The sequence below is a fragment of the Hemicordylus capensis genome, chromosome 5 (assembly GCF_027244095.1).
Source record: "Hemicordylus capensis ecotype Gifberg chromosome 5, rHemCap1.1.pri, whole genome shotgun sequence".
Taxonomy (NCBI): domain Eukaryota; kingdom Metazoa; phylum Chordata; class Lepidosauria; order Squamata; family Cordylidae; genus Hemicordylus; species Hemicordylus capensis.
Window position 1 is genome coordinate 31833999 of NC_069661.1, and position 21577 is coordinate 31855575.

The 21577-nt window shown below is 40.8% G+C and overlaps 1 protein-coding gene across 3 annotated transcripts in view; it reads right to left on the bottom strand.

The window, feature by feature from the left end:
- Positions 1 to 1726: 1726 nt before the first annotated feature.
- PPP3CA (protein phosphatase 3 catalytic subunit alpha) overlaps positions 1727 to 21577 on the bottom strand; it is a 241899-nt gene continuing 222048 nt past the window's right edge. For 2 of the 3 annotated variants that reach the window (XM_053254048.1, XM_053254050.1), the window contains exons 11-14: positions 13152 to 13236; positions 11197 to 11294; positions 7882 to 7911; positions 1727 to 3483 (exon numbers count right to left, since the gene is read on the bottom strand). In XM_053254048.1, the coding sequence (XP_053110023.1) occupies positions 3287 to 3483; positions 7882 to 7911; positions 11197 to 11294; positions 13152 to 13236 (410 nt within the window). In that variant the 3' untranslated portion in view covers positions 1727 to 3286. The remainder of the gene's footprint in view (positions 3484 to 7881; positions 7912 to 11196; positions 11295 to 13151; positions 13237 to 21577) is intronic. The other variant, XM_053254049.1, reaches the window with a different exon arrangement.

Below are 21577 nucleotides of genomic sequence, written 5' to 3' on the forward strand. Positions count from 1 at the left end.
CTATCTTTACCAATCTGCCGTGTGTGGCAGCTCTTGCGAGAGTTTGCGAGCAGAAGCACCGTGGTGATTGGGCAGTGGGGATTCCATATGCAGATAGGGAGGAGGAGCCTGTGAGAGCAGAAGCACCATGGTGATTGGGCAGTGAGGCTTCCATATGCAGATAGGGAGGAGGAGCCTGTGATGGTTAAGGTCAGTTGGAATGTGACTGTTTTGTTTGTAGAGGATTGTAGAGGAGAGGAATCAATCAGTCAATTTATGGATAGTGGACAGGGGTCTGTGAAAAGAGGGGTTGTGAGAGGGGGAAAGAGCCCCTTCAGGAGGAGGTTACTGGTTGTGTGAATGAGATGAGGAAACAAGCCTCACCATTTGCGGAACTGACACCCGCAGTTCTGTGTGTCTGGTCAGATAATTGACACCCAATCTTGGCATATACTGAAAAAAGGGGCTTAAAAGGATTAATTTCTGCATATTCACGGTTTCAGGGTGGCCAGAAATGATCTCTAACATCATTCCCAGCCATTTTAAGAAAAGGAGCCATTTTGTGGCTCACTTGTTTTTTAAATCCCACCCACTCATGAAAAATCAGGAAAATGGCAGATTTTGCTCTTTTGGGGGGCATTGCGGGACAGCTGCAACCCAGTGATAGGGCACTTTATTTCCATTATGTCTGCCCTTTTTTCACTTTTTTGCAGCCTCTGGGAACCGACCCCCCCCCCCCCTTCCCATTGACTTAATGCCCCTTATCCGCGGTTCTATTATCCATTGTTGTAGCAGAGAACAGAACCCCTGCAGATAACAGGGTTTGCCAATATCCTTTTTCTTGATGCTTAATCTACACTTCTATTTTAAATCTGGAGAAAAAAAAGCTTATTGGGGGGAAAGGACAATAAAAAAATAATCACATCATATGTTCAAGTAGTGGTACAACTATGTGGTACACACCATAATACAATTAAAAGTGATACTCCAAATCAAGTAAAGGGGATATACAAATGGATCCAGGGCAGTCCTTAGGGCACGGCAAGCAGGGTGACCACCCTGGGCCCCACTCTTTTAACCCCCATTAGAATTAACTGGAAGAGGGCCCCGCACTGGCTGATTTGCCCCAGGCCCCACACCGCACCAGGGCTCTCTAAGGACAACCCTGAATGGATCTTCCATATTCTGTGCAAAAGTGACTGATGCAGGGAGATAAGCTGGGGGTGGAGCAGACACCTTGCACTGTGTGTCAAAGAAATCAACTCTTGCCTGCTTAAAAGAATGAGTCCAGGTACTCCATCCTCCATCAACAGTTGACCATCACCAACAGAACTGCAAAAGGCAAGCAGCTCATTGCAATATAAAATGACTTCTCTGAAGTAGGACCTCCAGAGAGAAAGCCATTTTATTTTTGGCGGCTTCTTCTGACTAGCAATTGTGAAACCTAGTAATCAGCCTCTCTGTTTGTTCAGGGATCTCTATGGTCTACAGTTCAGTAGGGCTACTACTGCTTCAACAAATATTTATATACTGCTTTTCAACAAAAATTCCCAAAGCGGTCAAGAGTGTGCAAGAATCCTACTGCAGTAACGTTATTATTTACAGGTGCATACCTGTGTAAGGGGACTGCTACCTAGGATGGGCAACAGACACACCCACTGGGAAGGGGTTTCTTCCCTCTCTCCTCCAATGAGAATTAAGCATATTCAGCATGCTTGAGAGATCTAGTGAGAGAAGGAGTCTTAAGTTCATGCACATTTTTATTGAGTAGTAATATAAAATGCTTTTTTTCATTGTTACAAGTGCATGCTTTGATTGCCAACATTTCATAAGTCAAATTACAAAGGCAAGGCTGTAGGCTGTAGTGAATTACTTGGGCACTTATACAATTGTTAAAAAATATCAGTGGACTGCTTTGTTTGTTTTTCCTCTTCCTTTAAGAATGAGCCAGTTGTAACCCGTAACTGATATACAATGGGGAAAAAGTGAAAAAATTACACATTTTGTGGCACATGACAGAACGTAACAAAATGACTAAACCATCATGACATTAACAGTTATCATGCACTTAGTTTCACATGTAACTACAAACTTATTTAAATTTTCACAAGGTTTGCTAAACATGCTAACCATCTATATGTGCACTGACAAGCTTATATTAAAAACTTTTAAGAATACTCTCCCCCTTAGATTTTTCAAAGCTTTTTTGATTACAAAATTTCAAAGGCATTAGCATTTTCTGTTTTAGAGAATATAAAGTACGCCAGTATACATACATTTCCAGTATAAGTCAGACCACTAAGCGCATTACAGTCCCATACAGGCCTATACAGCCAATTTTTTTTCCTTAAAAAACATGCATAGGCAGATTTTTACAGAATATAGATGCTTTCACTGCACTTAATATGGTGTCTTGTTCACTATACTTAAAAATGCACCACTCATAAATATTTAAATTCAGCAAGCCACAACCAAGACTTGATTTACCAAAAAAAAACCCAAAAAACCAACCCCGAAAAACAAACAGCCCCCCCTAAATATAAACAGCAAAATAAAAGAGAAGGGTATTGTTATTCCAGTTTTTTTTCTTAAAAACTTAAAGAAAAGGATATTTCACTGCCAAATTAGTTAAGGTAAATGTTATATTTAAAGAAGGGCATTCAAGCACACTAAAGAAACCTGAGGTAAGCATAATCTGTACAAAATTAAACTGTCCTTTTTGGCATTTTTAACAAATTTGCAACATTCTTTTTTATTTTGAAGTTTGCCTAATTATTTTTTAAGATAGCCATTGTCTGACATGAGTAGCAAAACATTATCAATAAATAGTCTCCTTATTTAGTTTGTACATCACTTTGTTAAAAATGTTTCTGATGTCCATGTTTAGTGCTGCAACTGTAAACGTACAATAGTTAGTAAGAAATCAGACAAAGTTGTCATGTCCAGTAACATAATAAAAGGCCTTTCAGTTAACATATCTAGAAGTTTCCGATGCAGTAGGAAAACATGTTCATTCCCCTAACTTTGCAATATATACCAGCATTAGCTTTCATTAAGTTTTCTACAAGCATTTTAAAGGCATATCCAAAGGAGGCATTGAACCTCCACCCCCCACCCACCCCCACCAAAATTAAGTTTACGATCTCTTCTTAGATGATATTGTAAACTGAATCCAACACCTGGCCCCAGAGCAAGTAAGCTATCATCAGAGGCAAGAACTGCTGATCCAGCACCCAACTGCTGATGAGCAGCAATCCCATCATGCCCTGCAGCTCAAAAACAAAAAAAATCATCACAACTCAAATGGTCACTGAATATTGCTGCTATTACTGCCATTACTGTCAGTGCCATTAGTCTCTGAGGAGATTGCCTTGTTGATGGAGTTAAGGTTGGCATCCGATGGCATAGCATCCTTGCGCGGGGGCATCCTCTCATTGATCCGGTCTAAGCCTTTGGCTTCTTCAAAGCTTGTGATCTTATGCTGGGGTGAGAACCCTTTGATAGCTACACAGAGAGGATCGGGGGAGGAGAAAAACACAGAACAGAAACAGAACAAGGAAAGTAAAGTCAGTGGAGATGAAGTGTTGGCATTTTATCAGCTCACTGAACAGTCAACTGAGTGAGAAATTCCTTCACGGTAAAGAAAATAAAATGGCAATGCAATTAAAGCTTCTGGATGTATTTGGAAACAGCTAGAAAGTAAACAGCCAATGTCTCTTGAAAGATTAAGATGCTCTCCACAAAACGAACTTCTGACATTTGATTCTGCACTTTGGTTTAGATGCACAATTTTTCCAGGAACAAAGAGTGTTCACAGCAAAATAATGAGCAACTGTAATCTGCTGTCTTTAAGTCTAGGGATCATTCATGCATTTGTTTTTGATGCAGTGAAGACACCACAATGATTTGGCTTTATGTAGTGATTGTGTGTCCCCACATGGTGGCAGCTGGCTGCTACATTGGGGAGTCTGCTTGTTCCCAAGCATTCACCTTGATGTGGTGGATACCACCGATCACCACATGTATGTGTATGAATACAGGCACTGATAAGAAATATAATATAAAACTAGAAAAGTAAAATCATTGTGCACTGTGCATTGTGCACAGTTGCAGCACTAAATGGACTCCACTGCATTAACACAAAATATCTGAATTAACCCTAAGTGTAAGTACTTTTGACTGCCCTCCTAGGGGAGATTAAATAGCATCCTATGAAGTTAGTGTACTCCCCAGCAATACATAAACAGCAGTGCTGTTGTCAAAAGCTTCATTCAAAGCTGCAACATTGAAAATCACAGTTTGTTTGTGACCTTTTATGACTGTACTCCCAGATGAGCCAGGCTTGTTGCAGAAATAAGTGCTGTCCTCTTTAGAAAATCCAGGTCCAATGGTGGACAGAGGGAATTCTGATCCAAAAGTGACAGCTCTTAGAACTCTGACACAAAGCAAGGCACTGGGGGCCAGTTATATAAGGGTGGTGATCTCTTAACCCGAGCTGAGAAATTGGGACCATGGGATTGTGTCCTTGCCTCTCTTGTCGAAATCAGGGGTTAAGCACTACATGGTTAAGCACTACATTGGCACTAACATCAATCACAGCAGTTAAGACTAACTAGATTCTCTCTGTACTAGGGGTAACCAGATTTAAACCTTGATTAAGAACGGAGAATCTGATTTAGCCTTAATTCCATTCAACATCAGTGCTGATGTAATGCTTAACCATGGTTAAGGGAGGTAGTGGAATTCCCTTTAAAGGAGGTGAGGGATGGAGAGAAGGAGTGTGCTCCTCATGGCCTGCTCTGAGAATTATGATATACATAGTTTCCCCCTTTACATAGGCACCAGCACTGGGTGTTCAGTTTGCAGATGATTTATCCTACGAAGACAGCTTTTTAATGCATCAGACAGAGGGCCCCCAATGTCTGTAATCCAGCAGAAATGATCATGTGCTCCTTAGAAACAATAACCTTCTCTGTCAACCCTAAAGCACTACAGAATAATCTGGTTAAACTGCAGTAATTCAGTGTGACATGGACTCTGAATATCATTCTTTTGGCATATTTATCCCTCTTAACTTTGAGAGTGCAAGAACACAGGAGCCACTAACTGAACTGAAAAGTCAATGAACCTGCCTTTCAGCAATGACATTAGGAGTTCCACATTGATCTCACTGGGTATTCCACACACTCAATGAAAGATATTCAGGGGATCTGAGGCAATTCCATCCTTATGGGAACTTATTTTTTTTTTAGAAAGTTTGGAACAAAAAAGGGGGGTGCACACTAGGCAACAATCCATTAACATGGCATACGATTGCTGCTACCCCCTTAAAGTGCTCTTTTCTTATTCAATAGACATAAACATCAAATTAATATACTATATTTCAAGAATGTTGGTTATGTTTCTTTCTGCTAGGTTTCTTAACATGCAAGAAAGCCGAGATGGTCAGCAAGTACCAGCAACATGGGGAAAAATATTGAGAGAGCATGAGCAGAAAGGAAAGGGCCAGAGACTGAATTTGCTCTTTGGTTGATCAGTTGTGAACTATAACCAAATCTGTCTTCCATTAGAGGGGAAACTAAGGTTCTCTCAGGATTTTGAGGCAATTTTTCACATTTCCCCTTAAAGTCCCTGGTACTACTAAACCACTTGCACTGAATTTGGTGGCAAGTACAACTCCTCTTATACTGACATTTTGTCTACAACTCTTGTAGAAATGTATACCACTGCGGACAGGTAAACAGGGCTCATCCCCCTCCCCCACCATGTTGTGATTTCACTATACTGAAGGGTGGGATCCGCTACATTCTGTGTAATCTAAGGGGCAGAACATGATATTGGCTTTTTGGCCATTTTACTTTCTGAAGGTCCCGGCAATTTCAGTGAGTGGGTTGGATCCAAAGAACCATTAGCGGAAGGACAATAGCTTCTCCTGTTGTTCTGCAACCACTTCCACAAGAGTTCACAATGTGCTGTCACAGGTAGATTCAATGGCAGTTCTTAAGGTTCTGACAGTGCAACTGGTTATACAAGCAGAACTCTGTTGGATCTAATTTCACTTTGTTGTACAACACTAATGTGAGGTATAATCTGGTCTTTTTCTGAGTGGAAAATATTTGCATGAACAAGGGCAACTTTGGATCCAACTCAATGTCTATAAATATTGCATGCTGGACCACTTCAGACAACAGAGTTTGTTGTAGGTCCTGCACAGGACCCCCGCCCAAATCCTCTGCTTGCCTGGACTTGATCTTCCCCATATGTAATGCAAGATTAAGTCTCCCCACCGCCCACCAATTTAATTAAAATGTCATAGTTAAGTTTGAACAAAGCCCCACAGCAAAGCTTTCAACTCCCTCCCCCTTTAAAATTCACCACAATGCTGCCAATTATCACCCACTCCCCCAAAGCTGGTGTAGAATGGATGGCAATGTTAAGTGTGATGTGGTCTGATTTTGCAAAATATTCTGCTGCAGTTGGAGGTGTGGACAATGGGCTCTGTCAAAGGCCTAACTAGGCCCCTAGAAAACTTTTCACATAATCAGAAGTGTTTTTTTTTTTTTTAAAATTAGATTTCCAAAGGGAGAAAAAGCTTTTTTTTAAAAAAAATCTGGGGTTACAGTACAACGTCTAACTTGAACAAGGTATATTTCCAAAATTAGTTAATCTTGATGTCTAGCAGATTTATACACTTGACTGCTGAAGAATATGCTCTGCTGCAGTTGCTGGTCAGACAATGGTTATTAGCAGTTTACATTGAGAGTAATACTAAGAACACGACACAGTCACAGAAATCACAGGAAAGAAAAAAAACAGCCAAACTGTCAACAAGAATGCACACTGCAGAGTAGAGTTTGCCAATAGGAATAGAGAATTCCAACATAAATAGCAGCTTGCTCACTGCTATTTAGAAAGCAGTTGTATTTTCTCTTACTTATTTCTAAGAATTTTGGTCACTGCTGTAGCAAAAAGAAAAAACAGATACAAGGGGCCAAAATGGCACTTACTTAATGCCAAAGGAACGAATGGCTAACGAAATTCTTTGGAAAAACCCAACGTTTTAGGGGGGCAAGAACAAAATACAACTGAATAATTTTGTTTTGTTTTAAAGGGGAACTTTTGAGAGTCTTCTTGCAAAAACATTTGACTTATTATTTGCGTCATGTATATAAAAATTTCGGTATGCAAGTTTGGCGATCTTGTAGTCATACAGCTAACAAAATTTCTTAGGAGCTGAAACAAAAGAATTCATGAGAAAGGCAGCTTGAAGTTTTGCATTCAAATATCTTCAATAGTAATTCATTTGTGTCAGTAGTCATTTAAATAGTGCTGGTATTAATGGCTGCACTGCAGGAAATTCCCAAAGCTTGTAGGGGAAAAAATTAAAATCTTACTAACTTTTTTTTTTAAAGGTGACAACTTATATGTTGTACTGCAGCAAAGACTCATTCAAAAATAACTAACTGTCACTAGGGACCTCAGAGTAGGGAAAACCCCATTCGAGCTTAGGAAGCTGCATTCTCTCAATTTTCTGAAATAGCTGTAGATGATGTGAGGAACCAATTGGTCCCCCAAAAAGAAACTGTAGGTTGGTCAAATGGCTTTAGCTAAAGAGCTGCCATGCCCCCTTTGAGCCGTTGCAAGCTTTCTTATCCTTGTGCGACATTGATTCAGCACTTTAAGCTTAATGGACACAGATCAGAACATCGTTGCAACTTTAAGAAACAACACCAACAACAAAAGAAACACTTTCCCCTTTAAAGCAAGTAAACTTAGGTTAATACTGAGCCACAATTGTTAGCTCAACACCCACACACTCTATACAAGCTACAGCAAAATGAATACACCCAGCAGAGCCCTTATCTGTTGCAACAACAACAGAAAGGGGTCTGGCCAATTTACCTTCATCAGCCTCAATAGCCTCAACAGTAGCTGAAGAGAAGAAAGGGGTAGCAAAACGAATGAGAAAAATGAGCAGAGGATTTAACTCTAAGAACAAGTCAGTGAATAGCAAAGGAGCTAGTACACTTAAAGGTTACTGTAAGTGCTAGATTGTGACACAGAAGACAACACAGAATGCTACACACAAAACAGAAACAGACATTTTAATTTGCAGGCAATAGATTTCTTTTTTAGGGGGTGGTGGAGGTGAAAGACTTTAGTGTCCTCTTACATAGAAACAGGATTTGCCATGTTGATTAAACTGAAATTCTATCCCATAATGTTTATCAGATCTACAAAGTGGACTGTAAAAAAAAATGACTGCAGCATTTAATGGGGCATGTGAGCGTGAGGAGTGCCCCCTAAGAGAAAATATGGCATGAAGCCAGCAGAAGAAGCCACCACAAATGCAGGTTGCCAGAATATTCAAGCACTTTCTGTAGCAAGTGTAGCAACTATGGGATTACCTCAGGGAAAACTGTATTGTGATTTGTTTATTTTTAAAAGAACACTTTTTCTTTTTCCTCACTGTACTTTATTCCTTTTTAGAAGAAAGCCTTTAGAAATAGAGCCAAAGGAATATTTTAAAGAGTTTCTGAAGTCCATGTTTTTGTTTGTGCTGGGGGTAGTGTCAGAGAACGCCATCTTTTCAATTCCCCTCCCTATGAAAATGTTCTCAAACAGCATAATTTAAAAACCCAAATAAATTGTGATTACAACTAAAGATCTGTCAGCTCAACTGACCATTTCACAGTTGTTGGTAGTAAAGCAAAGATGTCAAATCACTAGGGCCTCTTAGTAATGCACTGAACTTGTGAAAGAAACAAAACAAAACTGCAAGCAGAAATGGAAAAGTATTAGAAATGTATTCATATGTTTTAGCTAGAATTTATTTTTACAGCTAGGGGTTAAAGCAGCTGGTAAAAGCAATCGAAATTACCATTCGTGTTAAGTATGGCAGCATGGAAGCCTATTCAGGTCATAAAGCAACAAATGGGCCAAGTCTGACAAATTGAGAAAGTTGCCTTTTTGTAGTTGCAATGTTAATATGGATTGAGATCAGTGGAATATCATTAAGTGTCATCTTGCATCAAGGACAAGTTCCCCCATGGAATCTATAGCCCTCAGGTAAGGCAAATAAGAGAACTAAAATTCAAAATAAATATGCATAATAAGTATGGAAGAGAGGGACACAATAGAAATTGAGATGAGTAACAGGATCCAAACCAGCACAGATACACTGAAAATAATGGCCACTAGGAATGTACACATTTCACAGAATATATTGCTCATATTTTCTGTTAATACATAGAATAGTCAGCAAAATGTGCTTAACAGAAACTATGTAGATTTCAGTATATTTGGTGAACGGTGCTAGGTGTTAACTAATGAGCTGCGTATAATAATGTTCCACTAAGCCATAACACTGCAGTATGAGGGAATTTCCATTTTAAGTAAGGCTTCTGGATGATAAGACAGAAGCAAATTGTATTTGTTTTATCAGGACAACAGCAGCATTTTTGCTGGGTCAAATTATCCAATTATCCACATCACAAAGATTCCATCGATGTGGCAACAGCACGTTGGTCATCATATTGCAGCATTTACAAAGCAGAACATTACCATATGTGTAACACACAAGCCACCAAAAAGAGAGTTTACCACAGAATACCTGAATCTTCTAGATAAGAGAAAGAGAGACAGAAAAGGGGAAAAATACAGGGAAGAAACTCCAAGAAAGAAATGGGAAAGTTAGAGGCTGAGACTGAGTTATTGAAAAGGCGAATGTCCATGTCTCACAGTTACTGAAAGCTACATCATTGTTACGCTAGGACACTCATGGGTGCATGGAAAATATGTCATACAGTAATCAACACAGATAACAGAGTACAGTTAATACATTAATATTTGACTGATGTGCCTTAGTCCAAGAGGAATATTCTACCAGCTATAGGTCTATAGCATAACTTATACAAAATACAACTGGAAAGAGTTAATCTGAGAAAATGACTCATTCTTTGTATACACAGCAAACCCACCATTAAAACATTCTTGCCTTTCGCTCCCCGCCCACCCCTAGCACTACTGCTGGTAAGGACCTTCTCATTTAATTTTAAAGTTGCCTCTCGCTGCCCACCCGGCACCACCCTGACCAGTGCCTGAACTGTCAAAACAGTTCATTTTGAACCGTGTTTGTTCCGGTTCGATCTCAGACCAGTCCCCACTCCTGGAGGGCAGTCCAGTTCACAATCAAACCTGCTTCACCATCGAGCCAGTTCTGCATATCCCTAGTACAGAGTGGCTGACAAAGGAAGGAATTGTGCTTCTAGGGGCTGCAAGGGCACAACAGGAGGCCCTGCACAACGGGATCCTCAACATGTTTCCACCATTTCAGAGACCCTCTAGAGAATGGGAAGTCCTCCAGAGTCTAAAGGAGCTTGTAGAACAGCGCTTCATGCAGGGGCATGGAGAAGTTATGAAAGGGTTTCTGTTGTGCCCCTGCAGCCTGTAGAAGTACCAGCACATTAATTAAGATGCCAGCCATTTACCCGAAGGTTCTTTATGGCTAAGTCAAAGACACTACTCTGGAAAGAAGTGGGTTTGAGAACAAATTGTCATTTGCTAGAAATTTGTAAAAACCTATGTAGGTTTTTGTTGCAATTATTTTGGTATGCAATGAATATTTCTGTTTTGTGAAGTTAAGTCTCCAGAAGCCTGTCAGTGAACTCCTAAGCTATGTAAACCAGAATCATGTTCTATGTACTGATACCAAAGACTCATCCAGAGATGTTCACCATTGGTGGTTTCTGGATGACTCACGCTTACCCCAACCTCAACTAGGTGAGTGGGACAAGAGAGAAGTTTAGCTGTATTTGCATGTGTGCTCCATTTATATGGAGATCCTAGTAATTCCGATGAGTTTTCATGCACATAAGACTCAGCCAGTTCCAGGAAACTAGCTGAAAACTGAGCTGGAGTCTTCCAAGGTTATTCTACTCTTTGCACAAATGCAACCTCCCCTCTGTGTTAGCAGGGTCCTTTCCCCCTCAACTGAGGCCAAGAAGCACTGCAAATTGAGTATCAGTAACTGATCTGTTTGGAAAAAAAGTAAGCAAAAGGTTTTGAAGCAGTGTCCAGTTTCTTTGTGGTCTGGAATTCTCTGTCTTCCCCTCCCCCCCCACCCTGAAAAGACAGCAGTTTTATAATGGAAAGGAACTGTGCAGTTTATTAGCTGGATTGATATTCAACACAGCACACGTGGACAAACATGCTTACCGCTTTGCAGAGTTTGTTTTCCTCCAGAGAGCACCCCACTGGGCAGCATTCCTGTCGGGGTCAACCCTTTCAGTGTCAGCACACTCTCACTCTCTTCCCTGGCAAGAACAGGATGAGAAAGACAATGTCGACTGCAGCTAGCAACTGAAGCCATCAGCGGGCAGACATGTAAAAGCATGCGCGGAGGCCATGTGGGTGCTGGCATCGCTCGGGGCAGCTGGGAGACACCCCGCCAGTGTGTGATCATAGCTGGGGGGGAGCGCCGCGATAATGGAAATGGTGGTGAGTGGAGGAGGAGCAGGTATGGACCCGCTTTTCTCCGTGTTAAAGGTACTGTGTAAACCCACAGTTTTAAAGGGATTGTGCTGTGTTTGGGACGCTGAATTGTGTTTCGAGCACATCCCTACTCCACTTACACTGGACCAAGAAAACATAAAGATATGAGAAAATATACTTCTGGCCACATAAGGGTTGCATCCAAAGTTCCTGCTTAGAGAATGGAAAGAAAGTCCCACCCATGAAAAGGACCTGTTCTGTGAGCATAGCTCTCCTGTGAACAGAAGCGCCTTCCATTCATGAGTTCACAGACAAGGGAACATAAGAACAGCCCTGCTGGATCAGGCCCAAGGCTCATCTATTCCAGCATCATGTTTCACACAGTGGCCCACCAGATGCCTCTGAGAAGGACACAGGCAGGAGTTGAGGGCATGCCGTCTCTCCTGCTGTTACTCCCCTACAACTGGTATTCAGAGACATCCTATAGCCCTCAGACTAATAGACCTCTCCTCCATAACGTTATCCAAACCCCTCTTTAATGCAAACTTAATAAAAGTTTCAATTTGTATGTCTGCCTTTTTTCATTTACAGCCCATCCATCTTTTATGGTGGAATTTAAACAGTGGTTTCCAAGTGGTCACCCATCCAGGTACTGACTAGATGGCTACGCCATGTGCCCTCAGAAACAGAAAAAAATAGCTTCTTGTGCAAGAGGACCAGTATAAGGATTCAACTCCTGTTTATATCCCATTTTAAGCCAGTCTTAACATATGCTGAATGGCTATGAAGGCTTACTGTCTAAGTATTACTTACCCAAATATACGTTACTACCAAACAATGGGAGAGAACACGGTTTGCAAAGAAGCAGAAGTGGAGGAAGAAGTACTTAACCTTCCCCCTGCATGCTCTTTCCACCTGCAACCCCAACTCCACAGATGCATGCTTGCTGCTTTGCATTATACCAGAATGGGGTTTGCAGGAGGAAAGCACCTCCTTCCTATCACGTCTGCTTTGCAAACTGCATTGCCCCTTGCTACTTTGCAGAAATCTGACAGGAGCTAGAACTCTCAGACATGTGGATGGAACTGTATCCAGCACTGTAGTGAAACCCTTGGACATGCTGGAACTCCATGTCCACCTCCAAGCTTTAATACGTGCCAGTTGCTTCTAGATCAGGACTGCAGTCTGTATGAATTAAACACACTCTGAAGCAAAGGTCAAGCGATTGATGCATTATCACACCAGAAGTATCTTAAAGCATCTCAAAGTGTATAGAGGAGCAATTGGCAACCATTTAAAGATTTAATCACCCTTGTACCAAGTAAGTAGTAGCAGCAGCCACTACGACCCTGCATGCAGTGGAGAGAGAAAGATCTTTCAGTTGACCTGTTTTAACAGCAATTCAACTTGGCCGTCCATAACAGGGGTTCTCAATCTTGGGTTCCCAGATGTTGCTGGATCTTCACTGTGGCTAAGAGTGATGGGAGTCGTAGTCCAATGACATCTTAGGACCCAAGGTTGAGAATCCCTGCCCTTAATGATTCTCTTTCCCATTTACTGTTTGTTTCCTCTGCAATGTATCCTGTTTTCACTGTCAAAATGTAAGCTTGAGGGCAGGGCCTGTGTAACTTGCAATCTTTATACAGCAATTTTAGAAAACAAGCACACATTAGTCATACCTCAGCACAGAGAATACTCGAGCCATTTTGCCTATTGCCCGAATCTTGTTCCTTATGACTTCTTTTCGAGCTGCAGCTGTTGCACCTATGAGAAAAATTAGATTTAATAAAACATAATATAAAAATAAAGTCACACAGTTTTTAAAGCTTTGAATGCAACAATTCTAAAACTTCTGCAATTTCTCAATAATTTTGACCGGCTAGCTTCCCAAATGAACATCATCACAGATGTTCTGAGTGACCTCAGACCATCATGCATCTAGAATATTCTAAACTCTGCAGATGAAAGTCATTCTATCACCTACAAATATTTTAGTCATCATTTTACCAGCACATTATATTTTTGTCTATGCAAGATAGATATATTTAATGTGTGCATATGTAATTTATAAACACACACAGACCCCTCTTCTGTGTATAAATGTAACTTTGCTTTAACCCTTCAATTGTTTTTTGTACTTTCAAAGAACTAGCCTGTAGTTAAATGAGAAACCAGCTGGCAAATGGGCTCTAGAACATTTTTAAATTTTTAATTAGAAACTCTTCTGTAAATTACAGAGTTAAAGCACCTTTAAATGTTTAATAAGAAATTGCACTGTGAATAATGCAGTTAGAATATTCATTTAAACAGTTATTCGGCATTTATCCTGGTTTATAAGACACTGTTGCAATGAAATAATATATCATTTCATCATCAGACTATCATTTAGCATGCATACTTCAAGCAACTCTGAGTAAAATGCCTCTCTTTATAGCTTTTAGATATATGTAACCAGCCCACATTCTTATTAGAGAGCAGGGGGGAAACACAGGTTAAAATCCCAGACCTCAGTTAGCACAATGATACATAGTCTGCAGGGCAAACTTTGCTCTGAGCTGTTGATGCTTGAGGACCTGGGCATATCTGGACAGATCAAAACTTCTGAGGTCTTTATCTCTGTGAGAAGCTGCTTCTGAACGGCAACACTCTGTGTCCACTCTAATATTTAGCAGAGTTTGCCATAAGGCTCCTCTGATCACGTGGAGAACTTCACAATGGATGCTTCCAGGAATATATTTCATATGCATGGAAACGCTCCATGTAATTGGGAGGATCTGTTTCTATCTACAGGACCCATGTAGCAAGATGTCCTAGAAATTACAACCAGGGAGTTATCACTTGGAAGCAAAATAAAGTAACATGTGCACCTGATCTTGGTCTGCTGATCCCCAAACATTTTCCTAAAAATGTTTATGAACCACTCTTGAAAGTCATCATCTCACTGACAAATTCCTATCCCTGGACCCTTATAAGAGGTTATCATTAGTAACTCAGATTGTTTCAGTTCTCTGTAAATCTATCCATATTAACCCATTGGTGAGTCCTAAGCTCAGATGTAAGGGCCTTCATCCACCGAGGCTGGGAATGATGGGAACTGTAGTCCATTAGCATCTGGGACTAAAGTTTGAGAACCTCTGGGCGAATGCATTATACAATAACATCTCATCGCTGCCAACAAATATGCTCTTAATATCACCATCAACTACAATTTACGTGGCATGCTATGACTGAGGACGGCATATTGCAGGAACAGAGTCCCCCAATCCAGTATCACTGATAACTTCCCTATACGAGCAGACTTTGGTTTCAAGCAGATAAGAGATTACATGGCATTATGTATGTGTGCTTTACAACACTTACAGCAGAAAAGGAAATTTGTATAAATACAGAAAATCCTCTGATTGGCATCTAAAACCCACATTTTTCTTCAGAAAAGTTGTGAAAACCACCCTATTTGAGAAACCACCCTGGTTTGAGATAATCACTCTGTGAGGGGATGTTCTGCTGCAGTGAGTTTTGTCTCTGTTTTATTCTTTTTGCTGTTCTGACTTTTGTTTCTGATGTTTTAAATTTGATTTACTTGGTGATGCATTCTATTCTTGACATTAGCCATCTTGAAGGCTGTTTTAAGTTTGTTGTTTACAGAAAGGGGATATATAAATTTAAAGGAAAATAAATAAGCAAACGAGGGATTTTAAAAGCATATTTTACAAACTTGAAACATACATGAAATGTTGTTTGGTAGAACCATGAAGCAGGAAATGTAAGGAAATTTTGTTTTAATGTATTTTTATCTCTGAACCTAAGTAACTACCCCCGGAACCTTTTCACATGGGGCGGCTTAAGCCCTTTAACTCACATCTCCTCTAGCATGTAGGGGGTACATTCATATATCAGCCAGATTTACCCCGAAGTCCTTGCGAGTTATTAGGGAGCAGTTCACACACAATTTGGGTTTTTCACAGCGTGTTAGTGTAGCCCGATTTATACCCGGGGTAAAAAACCCCACTTTTTGTGTTGGTTTTTTGGGACAACTTCAAGTTTGCAGTAAAGCCTCTCAGTACACTTACGGTGAAGCTTGCTGTATGTAAAAATCCCTGAGAGTTTGTGTGTGTGCTTTTTAATCACTTCGGTATCAGAAAAGCACCTTAGTAGCCATTCCAGACACACTGCTTTTCTCTTTCTTATACTAGCAAAAACCAATGAAGTTATATACCCAGCTTCTCATAATGGAAGTTATATACCCATCTTATTTATTTATTATTTCTATATGTAAACTGCCCTGAGCCATTTTTTGGAAGGATGGTATAGAAATTGAATGAATGAATGAATGAATGAATGAAGAGACATGACCAATGTGCAGAAGAGATGGGTGAGATGGCAGGTGGGGAAAAGTTTGGAGGGACATGGCCCATTCATAAAAAGAAGAAGAGGAGGTAGGAGTCATCTGCTGGATGGAATTTAACTTGTCCAGGAATTACCCTGAAGTCAGGATAAAATTATTTTAAGTAAATTATGTATTTTAAGTAAATTAAGTAAAGGAATGGAGGAAAGCAATTAAAATTAGCAGGCCATTTAAAATGATGCTGAGGGGGTTTTCTGATGTGCCAGGCTTCTGTGTTCTGTGACCACCTAACTGAGCTCAAGCCAATTAGTATCCAGGTTCAATATAAGCATCCAATGGAGTCCTATCTAGGACTCTGTACATCAGCTAAGTTGGAAAACAGACTTTGTAACAGCTTAATCTTAAGACAGACAGACAGAAAGGTTACACAGAAAAGGTGAAGCATACTGAGAGGTGTTTGTAGGAACAAAAAATGACAGAACCAAGGCTGTCTCTGAAAGGTTCACAGAAGAAAAAAAGAGAAAACAAGGACACAAAATACATAGAGGGAAAGGGAAGGAAGGAAGCCAATTAGAAATTAATTTAGTACGACCAGCAAATTAAAACATATTGGACATCTCTTATATTTGCATAGTAATTGCAACTGCTACAAGCAAACTTTTTCCTCCATATGTGCCACCTGAAGCTCGATTTAAATTTTCAGTTTCTGAAGCAAATCGCATTGGCTTACATCCAGACTAATGTTGAACATGCTGAAAAACTTTCTGTGTGTGAATAGGGGAAGGGCAATTTTTGCTTATCTCCCCTTCCTTCTGCAGCCACCTTTACCTCTCAGTAATATGTCCCTGAGGGTTCCCACAACCCTCAGGGATATATTTTCAGAAGGCACATTGGGCTTCAGAAAGATGGGGGAGACTGGCAAAAACTGCAGTTCTCTTGATGCATGGGGAATTTTTTTCAGCTTGAGCAGCATTAGTCTGAATGTCAGTCACCATCTGCAAGGAATACCTTAGTATGCTTTCAGAGCTGCTCTCAGTGATTAGAAATAGTGACAAATTCCATCAGCTGTCTACTTCCTTTCAAATTCTATGTGGTCCCCAACATCTATCCAGCATTAGAAGCCATTGCATTGATTTAGTCTGACAACAGTTTGCTTGAGTGCCTACAGTCTGTAAAGAAGTCTGATTGCAACATTATGCCTCCTACACTTCCTTGTTCTATGGCGAGGAACAGCGCAAGCCAAGAAGGGAGATGCCTGAAGAATGGGGTATGGGGCTTAGTTCATAAAACATTGCTGAACCTTGTATTTTGAAGTTACAGCAAGGATTAGAAGAGTAATAAGTTATGCTCCATATACAGTCAACAATTACATAGAGATAGGCACATTTATTATTATTATTATTTGGCGGGGGAGCTTAATATATGGTAAAGGCATAACTATGAGGATTTTATTTAAAATGATAAACTGCATTCTCTGCCACCAAAGTGGCACTTGAAGCAATGTACAACACTTATGTTACTTATATGCTGCTGTGCTGGCAAAAGCTACATGCAGGATTGGACATTGTGGATCCCAACTATGAAACAATGCCAAGTATGCAGGAGCCTTATGAAATGCTGCTTAACCAGCTTTTGGCCTTGGGCTCTAATATTGCATAGCTATGTCAAGTAAAGCCACATTTGATGCTATTAAAGGTAAGGTGGGAAGGGTGCTCCTAAGGGCATTTGTGTCCTACAGGAGCTGCTGATTCAGCTGGCCTTTTTAGAAACAAGCAATTAGCTGGGGGGTGGGGTACATCCACTGCAGCTCCACACATCGGCTGGAAAGGCTATCAAAACAGAAGTAATGCATTAAAAGTAGAAGAGCTAAGGTATGTCTGTGGGATAGATAAATCTATGGGCTTTGGTAAGTGTGTTGTGGTAAAGCAAAGTGTGCCGTCAAGTTGGTGTCGACTCCTGGCGACCACAGAGCCCTGTGATTGTCTTTTGTAGAATACAGAAGGGGTTTATCATGGTACTTATATATATTAACCACTATTAAACATGATATTCTCATTAAAATAGAAGAAAGGTGAGATATTAATCCCTTTCACGGCTATCCTATGAATTTGGAAACATGTCTATTCAGATGTAATATTATTTAGTGGATAAGCATCACCGTTAACTCAAATGAGAGATCTTCCAAATATTTCAGAATGAATGAGCTTAATCAAGCTTTAAAATTAACTCAAATTAGAGATCTTCCAATATTCGATGGCTACTAGGCTGGTGACTATAGGCCACCTCCAGTCTCAGAGGCAAGATGCCTCTAAATACCAGTGTGAAGCAGGATGCTGTACTAGACAGACCTGGGGCCTGATCCAGCAGGGCTGTTCTTATGTTCAAAATATTCAGTACTGAGGCTGGATAAAATAATGCTACATCTGAAACACCAATCCCAGTTCCTGAGGCCTAAAAGGCACATGGTGGCAGAAATAGATCTGCCCCATAGGAAGTGTATGGTGGAGGGTGAAAATTAAAAAGGGGTGGATGTGCTGGGAGTGGTAAACTCCCAAGATTTTTTGTTCTAGCTGAGATACGACGCAAGGAGGAAAGCTCCCTTGGTCTTGTGTGTTGTAAGTTGTGTGTCTCAGCATGTGTCCTATTTGGCTCTTTCAACTGCACCTTCATAGGAAGCTGCTGCCTTATACTGAGCCAGGCCATTTGTCCATCCAGCTCAGAACCGGCAGATCTTCCAGGTTTCAGGCTGGAGTCTCTCTCAGCCCTACCTGGAGATGCCGGGGACTGAATCTGGGACCTTCTGCATGCCAGGCAGATGCTCTACCTCTGAGCAATGGCTCCATCCTATACCCCATTCACTTGATGGGTAAATGGAGATGATCTGCATTTTAAGTTGCATATCTGCTGCTAATACATACAGTTTGGTACCATACAGTTTGGTATTGGTATGTATGCTAATACATACAGTTTGGTACATACAGTTTCGGGCCAACACAGTGTTCTGCCAGTCTCTAGGTCAGTGATGTGCTTACATAATGTTAAGCATGTGGATGAGTGTGTTTTGGAGTGTGGCCATAAGAACAGACCTGCTGGATCAGGCCCAAGGCCTATCCAGTCCAGCATCCTGTTTCACATGGTGAAACAGGTTGGATGCCAAGACTCTGGCAGGACAGGCAGCTAAGAGGAGGCTCAAAATGGGAAATATGAAGCAGAAAGTCAGAAATTTCTGAGCACTTGGAAATGTCAAACAACAGCAAATTAAATTTAAGCCATTCTTGCCCATTTAATAATACCTTTCTTCTGTGCATAAATAGGATCTTCTTATGAAATTCCAAAAGGGGGGAAAGAAACAGGTCAGTGAAGATTGGAGAATTAAAAAAGAATATATATGAAAAACATGACAACATCAATGGAAAAGGAAAGGTTAAATAAATTCTGAAAAATAGAAAAAAACACAAATTAGGTAGGGAACATCAAAAAAGAATGGAAACAGAAGTATGAGAAGAAAACACACTCTTCAGCTCCAAGCCTCATTAGTAAGTTGTGCACTAAACTAAAATGCAGCAAGACAACCACAAAGCTAGTCCTGCCATAGGCCATGCTGCTCAGAGCATGCAATTATTTCTTTAGGGGGTCTTTCAAAGAGACAAGCCTCAAGTGTTCACCAGAACAGGAGAAGCTCAAATATGTATATCTATGGGTTTGTGCACATAAACTGGCACACATAAACAGCATTTCTGCCACACTTTCATCCAAGAACAGGAGAAAAGGAAAAGGTGGACTGAAGGTGGATTGTGTGGCAATGATTAGCAATGACTAATCAATCTTTCCTTTTAGCAAATCTATCTTTCCAATGCCCCTCTATCTTTTAATTTCGTTTCATCCACTGACTGCAGCGAAAGGAAGCTTGTGCACATGGCCTCTGATCCCACAACATGCCAACCATCCCAGACCATTAATGGGCATACATCATAATGTCCATCATATACAGAAGACATACAGTGGTAGTTTTGTAAGGCACTTGCCCGCAAATCCCTGCCTATATAAACTCAAGCTACAAGACACCACATAAGCTCCAAAGAAGTCTTCAGTCTTTTCAGTCCTGGGATTCTCCATTAGCCTTCATCTGACCCACTTTTAATGTTTTTTTTTAAATTTGCATCTGCCTTTCTGCTTCTCTCTCTTCCTCCTTATTTCCCCCTTATCTCTCTCTTTTAGTGTCCCTTTATCCTTCTCTTATCTTTTTAAAAGAAGACAGGAAAATGTGCCCCTGTTCTTGTGCTCCTGCATGACCCATCTCAGGGCCCTTCTGGCCCAGCAACTGAAGCCCAATGCTTCAAGGTGCCAAAACACTGAGAATATCAGCAGTGACTCAAAGAATAAGGCCTCTAGCCAAGGGCCTGGCAAGGGGCTGGTTGCAAAGATGGGCTTGGGACAAGGCAGGCAGTATGCAGGAATACTAATAATCTTATTTCCTACCCTCTAACTAATTACATTTGTTGTATTTCCAAGTCTGATGGCTTCCCCGAGTTTTAATAATTACTTGGAAGGCACAGCAATTAAGACTCTTTATCACCCCAGCCTGCTGGATGATTTCGACCGCAAGACAAAGACCATTCCATCAGCAGTAGCATTGCGCTCATCCAGTTCATCCAAATTAGTTTAATTATGTGCCATCAAATAGGAAACTGGCTGCAGCCCTCTAGCTCACAATATGTTTCCAAGGCAGCTCTAGGCTCCAAAGATGGTGCCCGCAACAGCACTAACAGCTTATGAAACTATTCCCCCCTGCAACACTAGCTGACAATAAGAGGACAGGCTCATGAACTACTTCAGGTAAGAGCCTGTTTAAGTCCACAGTGTCACTGTTATTCAGACAGCTATCCACAGAGTGGCATTTTGATTACAAATGCATATTTCACAGACAGTCAATGTGATCGACAATGTCTTCACACTGGAAGACTCACCGCCCATATCCTTAGCCCTTACACTACAGCCCAAGTAATTCCCATCCACTGAACACATGTCATATTTAGCATCATTACAGTTATATTTCCTACAAATTATACTAAGCAATGGAAAATTAGGCCAAATAATTAAGAAAGGTGCCTGTGCTGCTGATGATAGTACAGAGGACAAATCAAGTCTTACATTTGTGTCAAGCTGTCTATCATATAAGTGCATAATTTTAATTAGTACCTCCTAAGGTCTTCAATTACTTCAGTCAAATGCACCAAGCCAGGAACACCATTAATTAGTATAGGAACTCAAGGTGTGCGTTGGTTGTATAGACTAGTTCAGGTTGCTAGGCAATATGCACAATTAATCAGCATACTGCTCAGCATTCATCCATAAACATTATTTGATGATAAATCGGCTGAAAAGTAAAGCAAATGGAAGTTGGATATATTGCACTTATATCTGGGTAATGTTTTCCCTTTTCCTTAAAGCAAGCACAGTAACAAGCCAGAAAAAAATAGTGGCTGACATTGTGCAGAATAGTGGCTGCGCAAGGGAACACAGGTGGCTAGAGTACCACCCACACCCCTGCACGCATGTAAGCATCACCACTGTCAGCAGTGCTTTGTCACAGGTGCGCCATGAACACAGTTGTGCAACTTGGTGCCTGCTGGAAACAATGGGTGTTGCATCACAAAACTGCATTCCACTGAGTGCCTACGATGGATCACTGCTCTCCTGCAGTGCTTACACATGTGGGAACCGTGCTCCAGACATCCACATTCCCTGGCGTGGTATGTC